At 43.6% G+C, this 27,183-nt stretch overlaps 1 protein-coding gene across 17 annotated transcripts in view; it reads right to left on the bottom strand.

Moving 5' to 3' along the window:
* Positions 1-27,183, bottom strand: part of Cflar (CASP8 and FADD like apoptosis regulator) — an 82,435-nt gene that overhangs the window by 48,996 nt on the left and 6,256 nt on the right. For 2 of the 17 annotated variants that reach the window (XM_027396959.2, XM_027396963.2), the window contains 7 exons: positions 14,890-15,316; positions 12,538-12,643; positions 10,975-11,110; positions 9,921-10,006; positions 5,548-5,602; positions 1,847-1,896; positions 1,036-1,117 (listed from right to left, as the gene is read on the bottom strand). In XM_027396959.2, coding sequence (XP_027252760.1) covers positions 1,036-1,117; positions 1,847-1,896; positions 5,548-5,602; positions 9,921-10,006; positions 10,975-11,110; positions 12,538-12,643; positions 14,890-15,185 — 811 coding nt within the window. In that variant the 5' untranslated portion in view covers positions 15,186-15,316. The other 15 variants (XM_027396965.2, XM_027396966.2, XM_035440962.1 and 12 more) reach the window with 14 other exon arrangements.

The following is a 27,183-nucleotide window of genomic DNA, read 5'->3' as shown; positions in this document are numbered from 1 at the left end:
CAATAGAAGGAGAGACATTGGACCTGATGTGGACTTTTGAAACCTCAAAACCCATCCCAGCATCACACCTCCTCCAACAAGGCCACACCTCCTAATTCTTCTCAAACAGTTTATCACCGGGGGACTAAACATTCAAATACATGAGCCTATGGGGACCATATTCATTCAAACCAATACAAAGGGAAAGGACGCTTCTCTACAGCTAAAGAGACACAGTCTTCACACCTACCAAAAATAGGACACGAGAAAGTGGGATCGTAGCTGAAATCCTGGAAAATATAGTTTCATCTTTGCTAACTTGACCTTCTCTTAGAGTCTCTTTTCATAAAACTCCCCATTGTAATATTTCAAGGGAGTCATCTCTGACTCATGCTAAGGAATGTTGACAGGCACGAAAACCGTGAACTTTAGTGTTCACTCCTCTAAAGGAAGGGCGAGATGATTAAATGGGATGTTATTCCCAACATCTAGGCTCTTCTAGTTCTCTCTTGATGCATCACCAGTGACTCAGTTTGCATCATACATCCAACAACTGAGTAAAACAATTCAGATCCAAATGATGATGGCTCATAGGCAGGCTCAAAGTGACACGTGGCTCAAACATTATTCACATTCCTCTAAGTAAACACAGAGTTAACCTGTTTCTAATAGCTCCGAGGAAGGCTTTCGTGTCCATCTGTTCCTCCTAACACATTGCTAGACTAATTTATCTATGTCCATTGTCGTTAGCTTGAGCCACTTGGTTAAGTTCTGACCAGTAGAATGTGGGTAAGATGAGGCACATCACTCTCAGGCTTGGTCCCTGAAATCTGTAATGAGATCCTCTACACAGTTTCTATCCCCTCATCCCCTCTATCAGTCGCATAGAGGATCCTAGAGAAGACTCTAAGCCCTCTCCCCCATGGAGTAAAAAGCAAGCATCGAAATAGAGTGCACTTCGTTACTGCAGTTAGCATTTACCATGCTGACAGATCCAGCTTGCTTGGTCATGACCATGCTGTAGGGAATCGGTTACTCTGTGGCTTCTACACCTACCTGTGTCATTGCCAATGCAATCGATGATCAAACAGATCCCTAGGGGCTTGCTCTGCATCCTGTAACTCTCTTCGTATATGTGCTAGAAAGAAAGGTGGGCATAATTAGAGATGCTGGGTACCTCTCTGTTCCCTTAAGATCTTGCCCCTCTGCCATTTCTTCTTTTGGACTGCCTTAAACATCCCTTTGGCAGGTGAGTCACTCAATAGACGTGGCCTAAAGTAATCACAGCTGACATTTTCCATTAATGTCAAATTTTTCCTCCGTTCTGATAATGTGCTGTTTCAGTTCTCACGTAATTTTAATGAGAATTGCCTCATCTCTTTACATGTGTCTTAGTTTTGCAGAATAAAGATAATTTGAAAGAGAGAAGAAAGATGGGTCATGTGCCTTCACAGACACCTAAAGTAGCAACAAGAGACACCTTTCTAAGCCACTACAAACAATGGACTTCCACTGCCTCCTCTGCAGAGGACATTGCCAACCCAGACGAAAGCTGGGGCACAACACAGTTCAGCGCAGCATCACTGCCCACTTGTGTGTTCAGTAGTTACCCAGCCAAGACATGGGCTGCAACTTGGAATTTCCCCAAATTCCAAAGTTCATTCATGCCATCCACCTGAACATTTGTTTTCTCTGCTATATTCAAGGTTCCTGGCCAATGAGTTCTAAGAGGGATCATGCATAGGTACCCAGTTGTCACAAAGAATTTTTCAAAAACAGTTTGGCTGTTTTATTTGTTTTTTTAGGGTGTCAGTGTTCAAGCAGATACTTGTGCATACAATACCAAATCAGAGAATTTGTTCTTTACCAGAGGCAGAAAAGCTCCTGATTCCTGGATGGATGTCTTCACTGGTTTTCCTGGGGGTTGAGAGAGAGAGAATCGTTATGGAGCAGAGCTTAGCCACGCCCATGCTGGCTGGGTTCCTTCTATCATGGCTGTTTTCTTTGTTCATCCCTTACCTACCTTTGCTTTCTCCAGCTAGGCTCAGCCCAAAGTTCCAACCTCACATGGAAGAGCCTGACTCAAAAGAAAACTCAAGAGCTCCTGTTATTCCAGGACTGTGTAGAAAAACCATGATATTCAAGTGTAAAAAGGCTCTCCCTCACCCTCCTCCAGGTAATGACCAGGTGGCTGGTGAGCTTTTAACCTGATAAGAATTCAAAAAATCTCACTTCACTATGCTGATGGCTTTCCTCCACGGGCCAAAACTATGGATAACATCTAAAGGGAACAGCTTGGAGCATGCAGGAAAGGGAAGCTTATGTATGTGTGCCATGTACAGAACAGATGGCCAATGTTTTCATAGTTCAGTGATGCTGGGAGATGATAAACTCAAATGTCAGCAGCAAGACACTGCACAGCAAGCCTGGAAAGTGGTGAGCCTACAGCAAACTCTTCTCCACAACAATGACTCAATTAGACTGCACAAGTGGGGACGTACTGGGTTCCAAAGCCAAGCACTCATGAAAGGGCTGGCTCACACCTTCGCGCTGAGCAGTTGTCATCCTGTCTCCTCATTCAATTGCTAGGCCAAGACTGCGGCAAAAGTGAGAAATGCTGTCTAAAGATAGGACAAAAAAAAAAAACAAAACCAAAAACAATCTTACCAGAATCTGTAAGGTTTGGGGGAAATGAATTGGGTTCTTGTTTGTTTGCTTGTTTTCTATCATTGTTTTGTTTTGAGTTTGTTTTGTTTCAGAGGTAGGCTCTTGATATGTAGCCCAGGCTGAGCCTGCCCCAAACTTATTCTTCTCCTGCTTCAGCTTGAGTGCTGGCATTACAGTCCAGTGCTGCCACAGCTGGCTTCAAACCAGTCTGTGTGTGTATGTGTGCGTGTTCGTGTGTGTGTGCGTGTGCGTGTGCGTGTGTGTGTGTGTGTGTGTATGCACCCACTTGTGCTTGTGCATTTGTGAATAGGCATGTGTGTGTGTGCAGGTGGCAAGCACCCCTGCTTTCACATGTGGAGGCCAAGGTTGATGTGTTTTTCTTACTCACTTTTCATCTTAGTTTTCATTACAGAAAATCTCTCACTATAAATCTCTCACTCCGTAGGGATAGATGTGGACAGGTTATATGGAAATGCTACACCCTCCTGTATAAGAGATGAGCATCTGAAGATTCTGGTACCCACAGGGAATGCTGGATCCCCTACAGATACTGAAAGACAAGTGAGTATACTTCTAGATAAAGATCAAGAGGTTTAAATCAACCCCTGGGGGTTGTAGCTCATTGGGAGAGCACTTGACCAGCACTTGTGAAGTTCTAGGTTCAATCCCCAACAGTATATTTAAAAAAAAGAAAAGAAAAAAAGCATGCAAACCAAACATCAGCTGAGTGTTGTAGTCCATGCTTGCAATCCCAGCACATTAGAAGATGATTGTTGTTAATTTGAAACCTGCTTGAGCTATGTCATGAGACCCTTTCTAATAAGAATTGACAATAGAATAAAATAAATCAAACATTAACTGCAGCTATCCCTGCTACTGAAATTAGGAGGGCATTTTGTTTGGTTTTCTTCTGTTATATCATTGTTTAACAGAAAAGAAACCCCATTAGTGAGGTTACAGATAGTACTCTGATTACTGCCCAGCCTGCTGTCCCCATGGCATGTACTCAAACAATTCTTCCTTAGACAATGTGTGTGATGCGGGGCAGTGGTGGTGCATGCCTTTAATCCCAGCACTCAGGACGCAGAGCTAGGCAGAGCTCTGTGAGTTTGAGACCAGCCTGGTCTACAGGGCAAGTTCTGAGACAGTTTCCAAAGCTACAGAGAAACCCTGTCTCAAAAAACAAAAAACAAAAGTGTATGGCACACCTATCTATCTCAGTGACACATCTGTATCAGTGCCACGCCTATCTAGGTTGAAGATTTAGAAAGAGCTAAGTGGTATTCACCAACACCATCAATCTTTCAGTAGGAACCATTTCGAAGTCCAAACTGACATGAACACATGGCTTGATTATCTTAAACTTCTTAGTTTAAGGCCAACCTAACTGAGTGCTTTTCCTTTTATTAGTGAGTCACGGCCAGGCCAAGGCTGAAAGATGGCCCTCTAACAGTGTCCCCAGGTGTTGGGAGCCTTACCTACTTGCCTGGACCAATCAATCAGCGATAGGATCACAGTGGAAAGAACACGTTTGTTTTACATTCCTAAGCAAGGATGCCGGGTCTCCCATTTTCCACTTTAAACAGCATTGAGAGTGCTAACTCTTCCACCCCACCAGTGTTTTAAGAAACAGGCTGTCACTTCAGGAATTAACTCCGTTCTCAACAGTTTTCATTGGAGAGAAGAATGCTAGCTAGGGAGTGGCAGGCGTGAGTGGCACCATCTGGCTAGTCGGGGGTAAAACGGTAAAACCGTTCTCAGCTTCCTGGAGCACACGCAGCCTGCAGGCTACACAAGCTACCCAGACAAGGCTCCATCAGGGAACCACCCCACTCATGTTGGTGCTCCTCTACTGCACACACAATAGATTCAAAGGCCCTCCATTGTGGCAAAGAGGCCTGTTCATGCTGAATCTAAACACAGGCTACCTCACCAGCATAAGGCTTAAGTCTCGGCTCTCACTTTAGAAAGGCCTCTGTGCAGGAAAGAAATGCTTTTTTAAAAAAATGATGTTATAAGCCAACCGTGCGTGGTAGCACATCCCTGAAATCCCAGCACTCAAAAGACTGAAATGGGAGCATTGTGTGAGTTTGAGGTTAGCCTGGGCTACATCATAAATACCAGCTCAGCCAGGGCTACATGGCAAGGTTCTGTCTGTAGTCATCCCCAACAAACACACAAACGATAAGAATTTAAATAATGCCGTGAGCTGTTGTTTTAAGATAGACGAGAACATATGGGTTGAAATGGACAATCTTTTAATTGCATTTCTTTTCTTTTTATGGAAGAGACTGTCTGCCCTTGAATGTCTAGTTAACCATTCTTCTTCCTGCTGCTAGATATTTGGTTTCATGTGGTTCACTATCATGGCTGAATTAATGTTTAACATATAGCTCCATTTCAGATGTACAAATGTCTCATGTCTTACAAAGACAGCCAAGGTTATGTGCTTGACAGACAGGGTGTTATTCGGGGTTAGATGAGAGAGTCAGAGAGGAACTTCGAGTGTCAGTGAATACATTTGAAGAATGTGTTTACTGCCCTTTGAGTGCTTAATTAAAATATGTGGATAAAAGAAATTAGCTCTAAAATGGAACTTTTCCTCTTTTTCTTTCCTTTCTTTTTCTCATTTTTTAGATGACAGGGTCTCACTATGTTGCTAAGTAGACTGGTCTTGAACACCTGGGCACAAGAGATCCTCCTATTTCCGTCTCTCAAGCAACTAAATCAATAAGCAGGGACCACCAGACACAAGTGTGAATTTTTTCCTGGTACTGGAGCTCAAACCTAGGGCCTCATTCACACTAGTCAAGTGCTCTACCATGGAGCTATACCTCAGCCCCTCATACTTAAATTATTGAGCATTTATAAAGAATAGATGTAAGAGATTGATGGCCTTACTTTGAATGGCAAGGTGTTCCACAAATTTTTGTTCTTTACTTCGCCCATTCTGGAACTTCAAATATAAAAAAAGAAGGTCACACTGTTAGTTTTTTTCAGAAGCTCACTATGTTACACCTCTTTAAATAGCTCAATATTTTTACACAGGGGGGAAAAATAAAAATATCACCTTCGCGATTACCTAAAAATGAACTGCGGGGACTGTTAACTCCATAAGTTCCACACTATACTGTCGAAGATAAATCAACTCTCAGTAAGAAATGAAAACATGCCAGGCGTTGATGGCACACACCTTTAATCTCAGCACTCAGGAGACAGAGGCAGATGGATCTCTGTGAGTTTGAGGCCAGATTGGTCTACAGAGAGAGTTCCAGGACAGGCTTCAAAAAGCTACAGAGAAACCCTGTCACAAAAAGAAAAGAAAAGAAAAGGAAAGAAAAGAAAAGAAAAGAAAAGAAAAGAAAAGAAAAGAAAACATTATGAAGGTGGAACTATACTAAACTTGTATTCTAGGCTGCTTCATAGAACTCTAAGCCAGCTGTTAGAGTACAGCATGGGTGTTAGAACAGCCCCAACTTAGACCATGCTGAAACCAAGACTGACATTCCGTTATTCCTTTAACACGAAGGCAAAGTGTAGCATGGCTACAAGTGTGAGTTTTAGCCATATACTCTGGCTATGAATCCTGACTGCCAGTTCATACTTATGCAGTCTTGAGCACTCATTACCTCTCTATCTGCTTCTTCATCTGCAACAATAAGGATAAGAATAGAATAGTACCTGCCATATGTATAGTAGGGAGGTTGGTTTTTTGTTTGTTTGGTTTTTGGTTTTTTTTTTTTTTTGTTTTTCTGAGACATGGTTTCTCTGTGTGGCTTTGGAGCCTGTCCTGGAACTTGCTCTGTAGACCAGGCTGGCCTCGAACTCACAGAGATCCACCTGCCTCTGCCTCCCTAGTGTTGGATTAAAGGCGTGCGCCACCAACGCCCGGCTGTTTTTTTGCTTTTTGATGTGTGTGTTTTACATGCATGTATGAGCCTAGGTGCTCATGGAGATCAGAAGAGGGCATCAGATCATCTGGGACTGGAGTTACATGTCACCATGTTGTGAGCCATCATGTAGGTGCCGAGAATGGAACCTGTGCTCTTAAATACTGAGCCATCTCTCTAGCCTTAGCCCAAAAGGGTATTTATGGTGTTCCAATACTCACAAACACCCAGTGCAATATACCGTGCATGGAAGCACTTGATAAATTCATATACCCAAAGACCTGGGTACAATCTGCTGCGCTCCTAAATAAATAAATAAGTGAGGCCCGATTATGGCTTTTTAAAGATGTATTTATTTTATGTATATGGTGCTCTATCTGCATATAGAGCCTACATGCCAGAAGAGAACATCAGATCCCACTAGGGATGGCTGGGAGTCATCCTATGGTTGCTGGGAATTGAACTCGGGACCTCTGGAAGAGCTGTCAATGTTCTTAACCACTGCGCCATCTCTCCAGCACCCCCCCCCATTATAGCTTTTTAAAAATTTATTTCTGAGCTGCAAGATAAGTGATATGTGGGCATGATTCTTGACAATCTAGAATTCTGCATGAACCCCTCCTGAAACACTGAACTGACCTCTCCTCTCAGATGACAGGACCTGTGTAAGATGACACATCTCTTCCTATCACCATCTGACCACTCATATCTCAACAACAGCTGATCTCTGTAGCTATCCTAACCAAAGAAAGAAGTACATTATCCATTAAGCTTCATCTGAGGGACAACTGTGCATAAACTGAAGAAAGATATGCAAGCTATGGTTCCCCCCAGGAATAATCCTGATTTAGTCAGAGCCTGGTAATCACCGACACCCAAACCAGATGCACACTCACTTTTACTTGCTATTGAAAAGGACCAAATCAAAGCCAGACTTTAAAAGCATGGCAGTGCAGCCAGGTAACTTTTTGATTTTTTTTAACACCTGAGATTCTTGTGTCAGGCAATGCCATTGTCACTGGTAAGGCACTTTTGTAGCCTTGTATGAGACAAAACGTAGCCATGTAGCCAGGCAGTGGTGCGCACACCTTTGATCCCAGTACTTTGATCCCGAGTTCCAAGACAGGTTCCAAAGCTACACAGAAAAACCCTGTCTCAAAAAACAAAACAAAACAACAACAACAACAAAAAAAACATAACCATGCAGTTCCTAAATATTGAGAGAAAGCTTCCAGGTTCATATATCATAGTGCCTGCTTACTATATGAGAGATCAAGCCACGTGCTAGTTACAGCATGTACAAAGAGAAATGAAGCACATAGCATTTTGGATCCAAGCAGGCTACATGGAGAGTGAAGATGCCTGGCTGTATTTGCAGAACAGAAACACAGTAGTGAAAATATAGAAGGATTTTAACTAAGATAGTATAAGTTATAATAAACAGGTAGCGGGAGAAAGAGCTCAGAAAATCCTGAATCTGGGTTGTCTATGACTTAGTATATCGGAGACTGGAAGGACAAATTAAAAATTATACCTAAGGCCAGGCAGTGGTGGGGCACACCTTTAATACTAGCATTTAGGAGGCAAAGACAGGAGGATCCCTGCAAGTTTGAGGCCAGCCTGGCCTACAAAGCTACACAGAGAACCCTGTATCGAAAAACAAAACAAACAAAAAAACTGTACCTAAGCAATGAGATGACTGTATAGATATATCAGGAGACAGTGGGATGAACAGAGGCTGGGCCTGGCGGGGCCTGCAGGAGGTACATATACTTCCTGTGCTTTACACATACATGTCCTTATTTTGGTCAGTGGGTGGGGCAATACAATCCTTAGCAGCCATTTAATTTTGCAAGTCTGTTGCTCAGTAGTACCTCCTATTGCTAGTGCTTTCCAAGAAACTGCTTATAAAATAGGAGTTCTCATGATACACGTTTATAGAAGTGTTTATAATTCAACCACAAAACTGGACTCTAGTCTGTGTCCACCTCAAATTCTGCATAACTTTAAGTGGGGTTAGGTTGATATTATACCAAGGTTCTTCTCACGATAAAGATTAACCAGGGAAGAAGCCCAAGATGATCTGTGCTCCTTGGAGTACAACCATAAACAACCATGTGACATTTATGACCATTAACTAGAAAAAGAAATCTTTTGCTCCATCACTCAATTAAAAAAAGAAAAAGTTTGCCAATTTTTAAATTATTAAGACACAGTAAAAAGGCAAAAGGAAAACTGGAGAGGTGGCTCAGAGGTTAAGAATGCTGACTGCTCTTTCAGAGGTCCTGGATTCAATTCCCAGTACCCACATGGTGGCTCACCACTGCCTGTAACTCCAGTTCTAGGGGGTCTGATGCCCTCTTCTGACCTTGATGGGCTCCTGAATACATGTGGTATATAAAAACTCATACAGGCAGGCATACATGCACACACATAAACAAAAATAAAATGTAAAATATTTTACATTATATTTTAAAAAAGAAAATGCACAAAGAAGTAAGAATCAGAACATTTATTTTACAGCATTGTTTCTAGTTAACAAAATAACAGAGGCACTCTATAAATCATCAAAAAAGAACTAAATACATTTTGGTGTGTGTGGAAAATGGAAGCCATGAGCCTTCCTGGCAGGACATGCCTATAATGTCAGCATTTAGGACGCTGAAGCAAGAGGAGGGTCATTGCAAGTTCAAGGCCAACCTGGGCTACATATTGGATTCCAAGCAAGGCTGTGTTACAGGGTGAGATCTCATATGAACTTTATGGTACAATGTCTAAGAATTACTGTATGTATGTAGACCATCTCTGCATGGTCAAGAAACTGGGACATGAGTATTATGGGGTAGGAAGAAAACACAATTTTAAAATCTCTTTGGGGACATTTAAGTTTTTCTCTCTATAGGTACATACTATCTACTTTTATTTTAAAAGTGAATCTTCAAAGAAACAAAAAATGAAAAAAAAAGTCCAATATATAAATAGACACATTTACTAATGCACATAAGAGTGAGAGCAAAAGGAAGTATCCCAAAATATTAATAGTAGTAATACCTAGTAACAGACACATTATTTTAGAGACAGGGTTTCCCTGTGGCTTTGGAGGCTGTCCTGGAACCAGCTCTTGTAGACCAGGCTGGTCTCAAACTCACAGAGATCTGCCTGCCTCTGCCTCCCGAGTGTTGGGAATAAAGCCGTGCGCCATCACTACCCACCAGCTGAGCATTTTTTAAGGTTTATAATCATAAGAAGTTGCACACATTCTTAATAAAATACATGTCTACATAATTTGTTCAGCTTTTACAACACATGAAATGAGATGCACACTTTTATTACATCTCTGAAACCGGTTCATGCTAGCACTCCGCACACTGGCTCCAGACTCACCCTTGAACTATATGAAGGCTCCTTAATACTCAAGTTTGGAAGAGAAGCCTGGAAAGAGTTCATATAATTTGATCCTACTCCTTGGCCTGTAAAGACAGAGAGAGGGGCTAAGGTCCATAAATTGTCAAGTGAGTCTTCAACAATGCTTCAGTCCCAGTCGATCGTCATCTTTCAAAACACCTTAGACCTGAACCATCTGAGTTCAAAACATCATCAGCTCAGATGACTTCTGCCCATCAGCAAAAATGACTAACAGGATGGCTGAGCTGACTCAGTGGATAAAAGCACTCGCCACCAAGTCTGACAACTTAATTTCCTCCCACATGGTGGAAGGAAAGAAATGACTCACTCCCACATGGCATGTAGGCATGCATACATGTGTGTACATGGGCTCGCGCACACACACACACACACATACACACACACACACACACACACACACACACACACACACACACACAAATAATATATGAGCATGTTTGTAAATTAAAAAGAAAATTAAGGACTATTCCTATTTCTGATTGTCATTCAGAATTATAAGCAAGTTTCTGTCATGATCTTTACCCTGTGACCCTATGGTAATAGTGTAAGGGACAAGGCCAACCCACTTTATTAAAGAAAAAAACAAAAGTGACCTTTTCCATGAGGTTAAGTGAGACACAGACCACATGTGTAGGACAGCAATCAGACCCAGAGACACTGCCCATAGTTGGACGGTGGTCATCAGGTCCAACATGGAGCCGGATAACAGGGTTCAACCTACAATCCAAGTCATAAATGTTCACAGTCTCTCTCTCTACCCTTTAAAAACAGAGACACAGACTTCTTTAAAGGCCAGAATGTTAAGACCTGCTTGGTGGCAATTTTCAGAGGGAGGAGACTTGCCAATGGGGTTGGAATATTGGGATATGAAGGCTATAAAGGAATATAATTTCTTGACATAGGCTAGAGGGGGCTGGGATGCCTAGGTTCTATTTCGACCATGTATCAGCAAATGACTCCACCAACCATTCCTATTGTGCACTAAAGACCACTGAGAAGCCAAATTTCTTACCAGACTGCGTATACTTCTGAATTTTTGTCTTCAAGTCTATTCTGTGGATATTCTTCAGGCATTTTTCTAATAAATTCAATTGATCTGAAGCAATCAGATTCAGTTTCTCCAGTTCAATCACCAGATCCAAGAAACTCTAAAAGAGTCACCAACAAGAAACACACATGAGTGGAGCCAACAAGTCTCCAGTGCAAACTCCAGGCCATCTGCTCATAACAGCAGGAAAAGGTGACAAGATGAGACCTTCGGGTAACCCTTGGAGATCCCAATCCAGACAGTTCTGCCCAGAACAAATCACCCTCCTGAGTTTCACTCAAAGAGATGGGGGGCTACGGCTGTAGCTCAGGGGGTAGAGTCCTTGCCTAGCATGCATAGCTATTCCCTGGGCTTGATCCCCAACACCACACACCATAAGGGCGTCTCAGAATGTGTGGGTGTGTGGGGGGGTTAACTGAGGAAAATTTGATATGGGAAATCTTCATAATGCCATCTGAAAGTTCTTAAAGTGTTTTCATTGATGCTGGACATTCCAAATCATTCTGTCTCAAGAGAAGGCCACCAGAAAAGGTGGGGCTCTCCTACTCGTTCAACCCGAAACACCAGGATCATTAAAAAAAACTAGACTTCCAAAGTAAGCATTGCTTTGAATTTTATTTTGCTGATGGTTAACATTTGGTTACTTAACTGTTAATCATTAGTTCACAAAGACAATAAGCATAATTACATATAAATTGAAAAGTTGATTAGGGAAACCCCCCCCCCAAATAACTCCTGTTTTCCTTTTCTTCCTCATTCTATATTTGATGTGGGAACATGCTGTTCTCCTATATTCCTAAAATCAAGGAGCCTGAGAAAACTCTTAGAGGCAGGGTAGCCTCTTGGAAGACTTACTGTCACTCCCAAAGACAAAGATTTTTTTGGGCCCATCCTTTGGCTAACCATACCAGGAGTTCAAACACTCTTCCAGCAACCCCAATAACTCTAATATGGTCACCACATTTCTATCCTAATCTACACATTAGCCACTTCCCCACCTCCACAGGCCACTGAGAGAAATAAAACAGCAGTGGCCAGCAAATGAGAGTGGACCAGCAAGCCCTTCAGGTCTCCACTCCACTAAAGCAGATAGGAATCCTTCTCCCAGAGGAGAGTGTCAAATCAGAGAACTGGCATAGAAGCCAGACCTGTGACTGTTTTTAGAGACAGGGTTTCTCTGTGTAGCCCTGGCTGTCCTGGATGGCCTCGAAATCACAGAGATCCCCTGTCTCTGCCTCCGAGTGCTGGAATTAAAGGCATGTGCCACCACTGCCCTGACAGGCCTGTGACTTTTATAGAAGTCAGGACCAAATCTAAGCATAAAAGAAACACCCAAGGTCACAGGTACCAATCTATTTTCTTCTCAATTAAAAACTCATTCTCTTGCTTCCAGTGTTATAGAGAAACCATCTGAGATGCCTAGCTCCCGAAACCACGGCAGCAAGCTGCCCACTTCCCTCTCTCCACAAGGAGTAGGCCCTACTTCTCACAGCTCTTTGGAATGGGCATCTAGAAAAGACAACTTACCTTGTCCTTGGTTACCTTGCCTCGACCTGTGTAATCTCTTGTAAGGAAAATTAACGAGGAAACATCGGATTTATCCAGATTCTCACCAATCTCCATCATCAGCACTCTGTAAATCCCAAAAGTTTCTTTAGTAAACCCACACAAGAATCTAAGAGCCCATGCCTCATCAAGGCCAACATCTAGACTAATTCTTGTCCCATGGAGTGTGCCCTTACTCTATAAAGCAGGAAGCCTTGATAGTCCTCCAAGAGACTATTTAAAAAGTCAAAAAGAAAACTCATCCTCCTCCATTTGTTTGCTTGGTTTGGTTTTTTGAGACCCCTTGCGATGCAGCCCTGACTGTCTTAGCACTCACTGTGTAGACAGACTTGCCTCAGACCACTCACTACCTCCCATCTTCCTGTCTCTGCCTCCCAGGTGCTGGAATTACACACCTGCCCCACCACACCTGGCCTTTCCTTTGTTTGCAGTAGGACACACAGTACTTCCCTTTCTAACTAACAGCTCTGAAAACAACTGGGCGAGCAGACTTCCCTGAAAAAACCCCTAGGTCCCTAGAAGTAATAGTGAAATGAAACGAATTAGTAACAGGAAAGACAGAATTCAGAGTGGCCTTGTCCTCTCTGACAAGCTCCAGGTGACACTGGCCAAGAACTGTACTTCAAATCTCAGGATTCTAAAGCAAAGAAGCATCTCTGACTTCTTGGCCCATGTTTGAATTTGAGAAGTAAAAGACATTCGCCATGGGGCTTCTGACCACAAGTGTTAAGTCTGGAAAGCACCTCCCTCTGCTCTGACTGGAGCAGACACAGAACTTTGTGAGGACTCCTGTGTAGGAGGATTTCCCAGGTGGACTCCCATATCCTTAGGGATTCTTTTCTGCCCTGAGTTTAACTAGGCACTGGTGAAGGCTCCTGACAGATGCGTGAGTGGGTCAACCGAATCACCTCAACTGCCTGCCTCTTCTAGAGGGCCCTCCACCCCATTCCTACTCACTGCACCTGAACCTAGTCCCCAAGTCCCGGTAAGTGTCCCCCAAATGTGTGAGATCACTAACATCAGGTGATGACTGAACAAGTGAAAATTTATCAAGAATAACAATAACCCCAAGCATCTCACATAGAAAGCCACTTGGTACAGTATCCAAAGAGACTCATAAACTTGTGACGCTCAGTCATTGTCTGTGGTGCTGGAACTGAACCTAGAACCTTGCACACATTAACCGAGTGCCTTCTGCTGAGCTGTGGGTCTACACATGGCCCCTCCTATCTTTTCTGACAGGGTTTTATTAAGTTGTTCAGGCTGGCCTTGAACTCACAATCTTCCTGCCTCAGTCTCCTGAGGAGCTGGGATTGCAGGTCTCCATCACCAAGTGCAGCCAGCTGGACTATATTATTCTTTACTTTGCAAAGTTAGTTACTGGCTCAGCACAGCCCTTCCAAACCCAACTCTCAACAGTTTCCAAAGCCCATGCTGCCTTCAGCTCTTTTCAGTAGTTTTCATAATAGACACCATCCCCTAATACATATTACACAACCAACAAAACTTGCAGCCTGGAGGAACAGGAAGCAATTTAAAGGAACAAGATCTCTTTCGTGCCTGAGAAAACTCAGTCCTTCCAGTGGCTTCAGGAAGATTGGGGAGGGGAGTAACTAGGAGGCTTTCAGACTTAAGGGACTCAGATGGTCCTCCCGCTTTAACCAGAAGGGTGCTGAAAGGTAGTTCATTGAAGAAACATCAGACTTGGGCTCCTCAGAGTCAGCAAGGCAGGACTACAGGAAGGGAACCCACCCTGTTGTACTTCCTTGGCTGGCCGGAGAAGCACAGAGAAAAATTTAGAAAGGGCTACAGTTCTGTGGAGGTAGGAAGACTGCTACTTCCTTTCTCGGTACCAGAATTTTCCAAAGCAACGCAGCTCCTATGCCATCAGGGACTGGCAAGAAAGTGTGGCTCTATGCTGTTTCTTCTTTCTTCCTTTCTTGTTAATCTGTCCTTCAGGCATGCACAGGCTATCTGTCCTTTCCACTTCCATTATGATCTTTTACCCGATAAGCAACGGTGTTTTATGAATTCAAACCAGGTGTAACCCCACACCTGAGGCAGGAGGATTGCTATGGGTTGGAGGCCCAGCCTGGGCTACAAAGTAAGTTCCAAGCTAACCTGAGCTATAATGGGCTTCCAAAAATTACAAAACAAACAAACAGAATCCAGAGAGTCCCATGCCATAAGTGGTATCGCAGGTAGTTTGAGCAGAAGGAAATGGAAGGGATGAGGTTCTTCTCACTGCCCTCACCGTCTAGACCACCCAGCTCCCTCCCGCTAGTGCAGGCTGGCTCAGAGCTCGGGAGTTACCTATAATCAGAAACAAGGTGAGGGTTTCTGCGAAGGTGAGCCTCCACAGCTGCTTTGTCTGTCTTCAAAACCCTCCTGAGCAGGTCGAAGCGCCTCACTCTGTAGAGCAGTTCAGCCAAGGTAGCAACAGAGAGCTGGCCTCTTTCACTTAAGCTGCCCAGGAGCTCCCTCACATTAGATGGGGCCAGGTTCTCAGCCACATCTCTACATAAGAAAAGCATCATCTCCTTCTCATCCTCATCAAGGGACTCCTCCACCTGGTGGATGACCTCGGCAGACACAGGGCACATCGCCATGTTCCAGAAGTCAACAGCCAGGCTCTCATCCAGCTTCCATCCACTCAGCAGGGCTCTGCATACCAAGAGATGTCAACTTCATTTTGGAAGGCTTTCTTCATTTCTTTCAGAGTTCTTGCAGTAGAGGCGCTCTGTAGTGAAAGAACACTTTTTATCCTCTTATCAGGATCACCTAAGATTGGAAGCACAGGCTCTCTCTCCCTTTCTTGCTGGTCTCTTGTAAGGGGGTAGCTTCAAGAGATCATCTGTAGACAGAGTCAAAGACTGACCCAAAAGCCAAAAGACACAGAAGAAAACCCAGACATTCAATGACAAAATTACCTCCAAAAAACCCCACATGGTTTAATCAGAATGTAAATCAGGGTAAAGGGGAAACCACAGTTGGGGAGCACTTCATGAGAGAACTCAGGAAGAGGAAAAGTCCAGTGACTAAGTAGCTAACTTGAGAAACTTGTCACAGGAGTTGCTACCCACGCCCACTCCTTAGCTCCACCCAGGGCTGGGCAAACACAAGGAATGCCTCTCTACAGGGGCCTCCTGAGCAAGATTTCTATCCTTTCCCCAGTCTCCTTCCCAGTAGCTCTCCCATTGTTCCACCCCTCACTCACAGCTGAAGGCTCTGCTGCAGCCCCACCCTTCCAGCAAGGCTGGGCAAAGAGCTTTTTGAGTTTTGACCAGGTGCTCAGACCTTGAGCTCCAGGTTCCCCAACCCTCAATATACTGCTCCATGGCAGCAATGGCCATCAAAATTCTCAATGGCATCAGTGGAAGTGTATGGAAGACCCAGGAGGACCACACTTGAGTGAGATGCCCAGCTCAAGGCATGATCGTGTACTGTCAATTTCTTCCATCAGAACTGAGCAGTTTTCACATTTAGGATATACAGGATAGCCACTGTTCTTTTGATTTTAACTTAAAAACACTATTTATTTATTTATTTATTTATTTATTTATTTATTGTGTATACAGGGAAAGGATTTGTGGGCATTCCACACGCAACTAGAGGTCAGAAGACAACTTTTGTGAGTCAGTTTTCTCCTATTATGAGGGATCATATTCAGGTCCTCACACTTGGCAGCAAGCACCTCTACCCACTGAACTACCTTGCTGGACCTTATACATGAGACCTTGTCTCTGAGCAAAAAACAAAACAAAAAATCCTCTGATCTCAAAGTAAAAAATGAAAACACAATCCAACTCTTAGATGATAATGGTTTCACATATTTTATATAATGATATTTAAGTATTTATCTAAGATTGGTGTGGCTATGCCAATCACAACACCCATTTATCCAAACAACTTAAACAGGACTATTTATAACTAAAGGAATGGGATTTACTGAAATCATCACTCAATGTAGAAAAAGCAGTGCTCAGAATACTTTTTTAAAAAGTCCCAATGACTAATTCTATGAGCCTCAGATACCAAAAGCCTGCATGCCACCCACGGCAGCATGCCACCCACAGGAGGTGCCACCCACGGAGGCATGCCACCCATGGGGCTGTGCCACCCACGGAGCGAGCATGCTACCCACGGGAGGATAACACTTTAACTTAACTGCTAGTTTCTGCAACAAGAAGGCCAAGTTTTTTTTTCTACTTTATTCACTAGAAGCTGTAATATTCTTAGTAGATGTTATTATAAGTTAACCTCTAAAATACTTATGTGTACAAGAAATAAATAAGGGAAAAATAAGAGGTCATTAAACATAAGAGCAAGAAAAATCCAAATTCTCCAGACATACTTGGAAAAGAACTGAACAAAACCAGTAGAAAGGAACCATTTAATTCTGCCTGCAAAGGCAGTCAGTCACCTAACTTGTGTGGTTCATCACAAATGAAACAATGTAGCCAGAGTCAACACACAGCAGTAGCTGCTCCGGTCACCTTCTCCTGCTATCAGGCCCACGGTGCCTTCTGCCAGTCACCAAGGCTCACAAGAGCACTGCTGTGCTGTCTCCCCCCCCCCCGTGCTGAGGGGGGGGGACAGTTTGGCAGCCAAATCTCAATTACTCAGAGGGAACAGCTGGTAGGGTGAAAAAATAATTGGAAAGAAAATACAAATTCCTGTGCAGAGTCAGGCCACTGAGAAGCAGAGAACCTCCATGTCTAGAAGCTGGGGGGCAGCGCAGGCAGTTCTTGTGGCTGCTTCATTGGGCACAGAAGTAACAGCAACCTCTATAATCTAAATAATCACTATGTTATTGGGTTTTCTGTTAAACCAGGCCAAGAAATTATCATTTAAAAACATTGCCCAAGAGTAGGGAAGTCAACAAGGTCTCCAGAAGCAAATGCAAAAGCCCCACAGAAGATCCCCTTCCCGTATGAGAGGGTTTCTTCCTTCCTTCCTTCCTTCGATCCTCCCTCCCTCCTTCCTTTCTTTCTTTGTAAATAGGACCTTGCTGTGCAGCATAGGATAGCCTGAAACTAACTCATAGCGATCATCCTGTCTCAGCCTCTGAAGTGCTGATAGGTCAGTACCATCATACCCAGCTAGAGAAGAAATATCTTCCACTGAAGGGAAACTCATGTATCAGTTAGCATGAACAAAATTACAGTCATTGGCTGCAGAGATGGCTCCCTTGCAAAGAGCACTTGCGCCTTCCACAGAAGCCCGGGGGTGGGTGGGGTGGGGGGGTTGGCTCCCAGCCCTCACTGGACAGCTTACAGCCTTTGTACTTCTGCTCCCAAGGAATTTAGCGCCCTCTTCTGGCTTCCTTGGGCTCTGTATTCATATGGTGCTTATACACAACACTCATACACATAAAATAAAAATAAATAGGCCCTTTAAAAATTAAAATCACCACAAAAATAGACAAAACAAACAGACTTCAAATCCTCAGGGCCTGCCTCTGAAAGTTCACGTGAGTGTGTGCAGGTGACTTTAAGGAGAAACGGGCCTTTCTGCATTCCACAGGCCAGGTCAATAGCTCTTATGCACAGGGAGTTTGTCCCCCCCAATAGTCATTTGATGATGTCGGATTATGGTCATCATCCTCCAGTGGTAGCCCTGGGATCTGGTGAACAGAGGCTAGGATTGCTGTTAAACATCCCTCAATCTCTCATCTCCCTGAACTCAAGAACTATCAGCCCCACAGCACTGAGTCCAAGAAACCTCCTAAAGTTTCAGGTCCCAGTCTTTTTGTGCCTTATTAATGTCTTCGAACTCCGTTGCTCCATGGCCAGAGACTGTGATGTGAAGTATACTGCCCTCCCTTCCCTGAGGCTTTGCATTCGGTGGTGCTGCACACTTGTGATCCCAGTGCCAGGGGACAGGGACAGGGGGGACGGCTGGGCTCACTGGCCAGCCAGACTTGCCCATCATGAGAGTTACAGGCCAGTAAGAGATCATCCATGTCTCAAATAAAACAAGGAGCTTATTAATCTGAACAACAACAACAACAAAAAACAAAACTCTGGCTACAGTATACAAAGAGAGGCAGAATGAAACACAGAAATAGCTGCTCAAATACACATCTGATATAAAAGACTAAGAAAAATTATAGTGGGTCAAAAAGAAAGCAGTTTAAAAACTGCAGTGCTAATCATTTCAAGTTTACCATCTATTATCACATCACACAGATAACATGTAGGAATGATCCAAAGAGAAGCTATGTAAGACCTTAATGGAACAAAACATGAATTATTAAAAAGACATTACTAAAGACCCAGCTAAGTGGAGAGCCATACTTTATTCATGAGTAGGAAGATTCAAACTAATAAAAATATTAGCTCCTGGGGCTGGAGAGATGGCTCAGAGGTTCAGAGCACTGACTGTCCTTCCAGAAGACCTGGGTCCTATTCCTGGAACCCACATGGTGGCTCACAATCAACTGTCACTCCAGTTCCAGGGGACCTGAAGGATATGACCCCTCTTCTGGCCTCCACAGGCACGAGGCATACATGTGGTACACAAACATACATGCAGGCAAAACACCCATACACATGAGAAAAATAGCTCCCCCAAAACACAGATGAATAGGTTAAGAATTATCTTGTCAGGCAGCAATTCAGAAACATTCAAAGAGAAATTATGAAGGAGGAAAAACCCCAGCAAATATTGCTCTGTCTGGTGAGGTGTTCGAGGCAGTCCCTTAAAATTCAGGCTTAAGCTGGAATATAAACATTATGTTCAACAGTTTATTGAAGAACAAAGCAGAGACAATAAAAAATAGATCTTAACCAAACAAATAACTGTTATTATTCGTGGACATTAAGATTTCCCACGTAGGCAAATCAAAAAGTAATGACAAGCAAAATGCTAGATTAATGAGAGGTTAAACTTTTGAAATCCATGATAAATAAAAGCAAGTCAGCTACAATTCTATAAACTAGAAACAGCCAGGAAAAATGTAAATTTCAAGAAGATAGCATTTAAAATAGCAATAACACCTCATGTTTAGTAATAAGACATTTAAAAGAGAAATCATGAAACTTCATTTAAGAGTGAAGTAGACGGTTGAAGATTTATATTATGATAGTGTGTGTGTGTGTGTGTGTGTGTGTGTGTGTGTGTACACAGGTGTATATGCACATGTGTCTACATGTATGTGAAGGCCAGTGGACAGCCTCAGATATCATTCCTCAAGCATCATCCACTTTGATATTTTGAGGCACGGATGGTCTCTCACTAGTCTGGAACTCTCACAGTTGGCAAGTCTCGCTGGCCAGTGGGCCCAGGCATCCTCCTGTCCTTGTCCCCTGGCACTGGGATCACAAGTGTGCAGAGCCACCAAATGCAAAGCCTCAGGGAAGGGAGGGCAGTACACCTCACATCACAGTCTCTGGCCATGGAGCAACTGAGGTAAAAGACATTATTAAGGTATAGAAAGACTTAGGAAGTCTGGGACCCGAAACTTGAGTTTCTGTCTCTTCTGTACTGAGTCTTTACCAGATATAAGTACTATAAAAAAGAAATACAGGTACAGAAAGTGCACACACGGAGAAACTTGGCTCCCAGCACTGAAACTGCTTTCAGAACATCCTTGGTGTATATTGTACATGCAGATGGAAAGACTTTAGAACAAAAATGTCTAAAGTCTTCCTGGAATTATCTACAAGGACAGAGCAGATTTTACTGGTTCAAATGATAGAGAGGGCTTTGGGGCAGCCATAGGAGTTTTTGTTTTATTTCTTTTGAAACAAGAGCCTCATGTAGCCCAGGCTAGCTTTGAACATACTGTTTTATTCTTGACCCTCCCCAGTGCTGGGATTACAGAGTCATGCCACTACAAGTGAGATTTTTGTTTTGTTTTGTGGGGTTGGGGGTGGTTTTTGTGGGTGGAGCTGTTGTTATGTTTGTTTAAAAAAAAAAAAAAAAAAACAGGGTCTCACTATGTTGCTTTGTCTGAGATCTCACTGTATAGACCAGGCTGGCCTTGAACTCACGGAGATCAGCCTGCCTCTGCCTCCCAAGTGCTGGCATTAAAGACATGTGCCACTAGGCCCAGCACCATGCCTGGTTTTAAGCAGTGCTGGTGACTGAACCCAGGGCTTCATGCATGCTAGGCAAGCACTCTACCAATGGAGCCACATTCCAGACCAAAGTCTTTTAAGCTCAATAGAAAGACTTGACTATCAGCAGACAAACCCCCTTTGGGACTCCATTCAGCATTCCACTTACCTCTCCTGAAGAGTCACTTTCTCCTCACTCCTGAGAGAGGTACTGATTCCTACCTGCTTATCAAATACCCAATCCTGAATGACTAACATCCTATCACGTAACCCTGTTCCTGTTTCAACCCATGCAGCTTCTATGTATGGCCAGACAGAACTGGCAACTGGGCTTTTCTAAAGGAATTCCCCTTTTCTTCAGATGAAACTCTCCCTCCATGTCTCCCCTGTTTTTCCACACCCACATATGTTCCCATTTGGTACAGGCTGTCTCTAACCTTGGCAACCAGAGGACTGGAAACCTAAAATCAGTCTCAGTTTCATTTCTGGAGTAACAGCCACACAAGCTCACCAAAGGAGATGATAGCTCAGACAGAGAGCGACAGGGTCGCAGTCAGAAAATGCTTAATATCAGATTTCCAAAACTGCTGAGAAGGCTGAAGAAAGAGGCTCTAGGGTGAGCTTCTAACAAAGGTTCTGGGGCTCCATGAGGCACATCGCCAAGACCAGGGCACAGGCCAGCTGGTGGTCACTCTGTTCAGACATCTGTGTCTGACTCAGAGCTGGCACTCTGTACGCAAAGGGATGAATGAATGGGTTACATATGACAGTACTGGAAATGATCTCACTTCCTTTTCTCTGTACGGGACCTGAAACCAAATTCTCTGGCCAGAGTCTTAAATTCCCCATCTTCTGCCTCCTGACACCATCCCTATAGCATCTCAGGTGGGCAAGCGAACCAGGCATGCCCAGGACTTTTATGGTGTTTGTACCAAAATTCCTATATCACAGGAAATATTCTGTCCCCGAGCTAACTGGGACATCTGGTCAACCTGCACCCCATATTCAGATCCCCAGTCTCTCCCACTCACATTTAGAGAGGCAGAAGCTGAAGGGGAGAGGAGAGAGTTAACCAAAACTAAGGATTAAACCTACTATTTTGCAAGCTAATTAAAATACACAATTTTTAAGCATCTGAACAGATACTCAGCACAGGTGAATAATTCTTAGAATCCAGAAGTCAATGTACTTGTTATAAAATATAAAACACACACATACATAGAGAGAGAAAGAGAGAGAGAGAGAGAGAGAGAGAGAGAGAGAGAGAGAGAGAGAGAGAGAGAGCGCACTCCATGGGTAAAGGTACCTGCCACCAAGCATGAGTTTGACTCATATGGTGAAAGGAGAAACCCCTCTGGGTTTTTCTGAATTCTACAAGAGCACCTTAGTACACGTGTAAACGCACATGCAGGAGCACATACAATAAATAAAATTACAGCAGGAAGCTGAGGAAGAAATATCACACAGCACAGAGCCCACAACACCACTTCCTGTATTTTAGGCATCCTTGAGGCAGTTTGTTTACAGGATTCTGGTCAGCCTCTTTTCACACCCCCCAGAGAAGACTCCAGCCTTCACAGTCCGTCCCGGTCCTCCCTCCACTTTCCTGGGGCAGCACTCCTCAGCAGCTCCTATACAGGGCGAAGGCTCTTCCATCTTAAACAGTGACCATCACAAAGCTGCTGGGCCTGAGTGCCCTTCACTTTGACTCCTTTCACACGGAGCTAGGACCCTGTGAAGGAATAGGCTGCACTCGGGTTCAGTTTCTTCCACTTTGACCACTCCTTGGTATAACTCCACCTGGACCCCCATCCCCACAATACCGCTTAGCAATACCTCACACTGGCGTCTAGAGCAGAAGGAAAAGACAATGATGTTGAGGCTCATTTTATTATGCAAAATTATAATTTCATTTATTCATTTTGGTTTTTTGAGACAGGGTTTCTCTGTGTAGCTTTGGAGCCTGTCCTGGAACTTGCTGTAGACCAGGCTGGCCTGGAATCACAGAGATCCTCTTACCTCTGCCTCCTGAGTGCTGGTATCAAAGGCACGCGCTGCCACCACCCGGCTGTCTAATAATTTTCTTATCATAGACTTGGGTGCCTATGCTGACTTTTTTTAACATTGTGCTAAATATTATTTATCTTGATTACTGAATTTTTGAGCACTCTCCTCTCTTATAAATGGTGTTGGAACATGAATACCTACATTTGCCTCACCCTACCCAGTCTTGATGACACTGCTCTTGTCCAGGGCTCTGTGAAGCCGTAGCTGTCCTATTCAAGGGCTTGTAGAAGTTCTCAGTGATAACTCAGCAGTCCTTGTTCTGAGTATGCACCCAAAGGAAATGAACTTAGCAAATGATACGAGCACTGGGGCTGGAGAGATGGTGCAGTGGTTGGGAGCATTCACTGCTCTTCCAGAGGACCTGGGTTCAGTTCCCGGCACCCACATGGATGCTCACAAGCATCTGTAACTCCAGTTCCACCTTCTTCTGGCCTCCTGGGGCACAAGGCATGCACATGGTACACAGAGACACCCACATGCAAAACACTCATACACATAAAATAAACTAAAAAAAAACTTTTAGAAGACACCAGCACCCCCACTGCACTGCATCCATATTTTAAACAAGATATAAAAAGGCATCCAAGGATGAAGAAATAAATTGTTATAATCACATAACATATGTGTGTATATCCCAATGAATATAACATTCATGTGTGGTATACAACAAACATATATGTGTGTGTATATAGCATTGAATATAACATACATATATGTGTGTGATTATATACCATTGAATATGATTCAGCCTCAAAAAGAGAAATGCCAATTTTGCCACTTGCCACATGGGAATTAGAGGATATAATGAGAAATAAAATTAAGAAAAACACAGGAATGTCTGCATGGCCTCATTTATATGCAGAATCTAATTTTAAAAAAAAAAAAAGTCACAAATGCCAGGTGGTGGTAGTGCATGCCTTTAATCCCAGCACTCGGGAGGCAGAAGCAACCTCTGTGAGTTTGAGGTCAGCCTGGTCTACAGAGTGAGTTCCAGGACAACCTCCAAAGCTACAGAGAAACCTGTCTTTAGGGAAAAAAAATAAATAAAAAAAGAAGTCACATATATGGAGGTGGAGATAGCAATGGTTACCAGAGCCAAGCGTGAGACAGGAAGCAGGGAGATATTAGGTCAAAGGATATTAAGTCACTGATAGGCAGGATGAGCAAGCAAAAGGCTGAACTGCAGTCTGAGAACTATTGTTCTCAGGATTTTTTGCTCGAAGTGTTTTTGTGCTGAAAATTTTTGATGAAAGTGTATTATTTTTAGGATTTCTACTAAGGAGTGGATTTAGAACTACTCTTGCCACCGAAGGAGACATAGGCAGCTAGGTTAAACAATGACTGTCCAACTATACAAGTATTCTACTGTGTAACTATCTTAACAGGTATGTTTTAAATATATACCAGAATATTTAAATTGTCTTCATGCACCTGCTCTGCCCCACCAGATACTGTTAATTTCTCTTTAAAACTGTTTCCCTCCATGACCCCTCCCCACTATTCCGACCCAAGCCTTTTCTGGCCATCATACCCTCCCCAGGGCACTCTCTGCACTTGCTGCCTAAATTCTCCCTAAATGACTTATTCATCCCCTGGCCTCTGACTTTAAGCTGTGCATATCTATCCATATTAATCAAAATGAACTTGCAGAAGTCCAGGTTCAAGCTTGAAATTCTCTTAATTCAACCCTTTCAGTGACAGCCCTTCTCCCACTGCAAGTCCCAATATTGTTTGCACAAGGCTACTCATGGTCTGGTGTCTGTCCTCATCTTTATCAATACACACACACACACACACACACACACACACACACACACACACGCACAGCCTTAATTAAACCTCAAGTCGTCTTCCATGAGCGTCTGCCTTGATTACATTTTTCCACCCATCTGCACACCTTCTTAACTTGCAGGCCCAGCTGAACTCCACCTGCTGTGTAAATCTCCCCTGGAAGGGCCCACATGGGTATGATCGGTAACTCCTATGTATAGTCATCCATTGCAGACAAGCTTCCAGTCAATCACTTAACTCACCCCTCTGGCATCTAGCATTAGCCAGAACAGGTAACAACAAAATGTGGTTAACTTTGGTCAGCCTTCTGAAACTGTTTCATGGAATGTCAAGGGCCTCCCAACCATTTCGTGTCCAAAATATAGAATGTTCCCATCAGCCACACAGCAAACAATATGACCGGTTAGCTTCCTTAGGACGTATCCAATCTGTTACTTGCCTTGCCTTTTGCCTGAAGTAAGGAGGGGGGTATAGCAACAACAGCAAAGTTACCTCCGTGGAGGCAGTGCGAAAACAAATGGTAGTACTTCAGCAACTTGGGCAGTTCCGTGTTAAGCCTATCCTGCCAGGGGCAGAAAGCAGCATGCAAACTCGGAGCTTCCCTGGACTCAAGAAGCTGTAGTGAGGTTAGAACACGAAGTGCTTGAGAATGGAAAATGCAACACTGCCACCGCACAGAGCTCTGTGCACTTACCCTGAATGTCACAGAGCCCATCTATTCTTCCATTTGTGCCCAGGACCCATAGATGGGTAATACAATAGACTTACCTTTCCTCTCCCAGCTGTGGTCATTTTAAATATAAGGTCTACTTCAAATGCCACTTTCCACCCCTTCTCGTTAGTCAAAGGAGGGTGTGCAATAATCATCTCATAGCTCCCAGCTGGTGGCTCTAGAGATATGAATTAAAACATAGTCGAGAAGGCCATTGGCTGAGGCAAAGTAATAAATACCTACTAATTTGGGATGTTACTAGCCATGATTATTATTGATGACAAGCAGGTACTAAAAAATTATTTGGCTTCACAAGCAATACAGTTCATTCATAAAAATATTGGCCACGGATGATAAATGGTCCCAATTATAAAATGACACAAAAGTAGAAGGCATATTTTATATAGTTCTTTGATGAAACTCCTCTGCTTTGCATGCATCCCTTCCAAACTTCCCACGTTGCCAAGGTAAGAGACTTAGCAAGTGGGGGGCTTTAAAGCCAAACTTGGTGACACAGACCTGGATTGAATTGGCTGAGGCAGAAGAACCGAAGCTCAAGACCTGACTGGACTCAGTGAGTTCAAAGCTAGCCTGGGTACCTTGGTGAGACCATCTCCAAAAGTAGAAACAGAGTTAGGGCTGTGGCTCAGTGGCGAAGCACTTGCTTAGCATGTGTGAGGCTCCAAATTCAATCTGAATACTACAAACAAACAAACAAAAAATAAGTTGGGGACTTCAAGAAGTGATGTTGTGGAATAATCTTTTTGTACACTGTGAAGATGTGTCACTGGGATTGGTTTAATAAAAAGCTGAATGGCCAGTGGCTGGGCAGGATTTTCGTGGCAGAGAGGATGCTGGGAAGAAAAAAGGTGGAGACTCCCAGAGTCACCAATCAGACACAGAGGAAGCAGGACCTGCAGGAGAGGAGGTAACAAGTCACAAGCTTCGAGACAGCACGTAAATGAACAGAAAAGGGTTAATTTAAGTTATACGAGCTAGTTAGAAACAAGCCTAAGCTAAGGCTGAGCTTTCATAAATAATGAGAAGTTTCTGTGTGGTCATTTGGAAGCTGGCTTACAGGACAGAAAAATCCACCTACAAAGTGATTAGAGCCAGGCATGGTAGCACATACCTATAATCCCAATACTTGGAAATAGAGGCAGAAAGATCTAGCTGGATCCAGAAACATGAGTAGAGTCGACCAGGAGCAATGGAACACGTGTTGGTAGGAGTGGCCTGCTCCATCTTAACCAAAGTTAAATTTTTGCTGGGACAAACATTTCACACCTATCCCAAGTACTAAGTGTATCCTCCTACTTCTGTGCACTACCCACAATCCAATTCCAGATATCTCTGTGTTCCCCAGCATTTTGTTTCTACCTCTATGTAGTTGTCCCCACTCAGAAAGCTCCCCAGCTCCTCTCAGCATCATATTGAAAGTCTGCATCTTTCAAGCTCTCTTCCATAGCTTGTCCTGGTCCCCAAACTGGATCTTGTCATGCTTCACAGCATTTTTAATCACCTTTGGGCATTTATTTTATGCTATGCAGAAGTTAGTCCAGGATATGGACAGGCTCTCACCTTCAGTCAGTTGGGTGGTAGGCCCTGGGCAGCCATCAGAGCCCCTGAGTAGATGACACATGACTACAGTTGCAGTAGATAGGCACACAGAGAATGTCCATTTGTCCCTTTGCAACTGACACTGAAGCAGGATTGGCAGCATGATGGTATATCATACTTGGAACCTGGAGACAGTGCTTGTGACTGTTCTACACTGTGTGAAATAACCACGGTGTTGTTTCAGGGGACTTACAATACGATTCTAAGAGGCTGGATTTGATCCTAGGCAGAACCTCCTTAAGCCGGCAAGATGCCTCACCTTAAATGTCACCATGCCCAGCAAATAAATGTATATAAAATTTAAAATAGCTGGGCAGTGGTGGTACACGCCTTTAGTCCCAGCACTCGGGAGGC

This window comes from Cricetulus griseus, chromosome 2, assembly GCF_003668045.3.
Source record: "Cricetulus griseus strain 17A/GY chromosome 2, alternate assembly CriGri-PICRH-1.0, whole genome shotgun sequence".
Taxonomy (NCBI): domain Eukaryota; kingdom Metazoa; phylum Chordata; class Mammalia; order Rodentia; family Cricetidae; genus Cricetulus; species Cricetulus griseus.
This window is presented reverse-complemented; position numbering and strand designations above follow the sequence as displayed.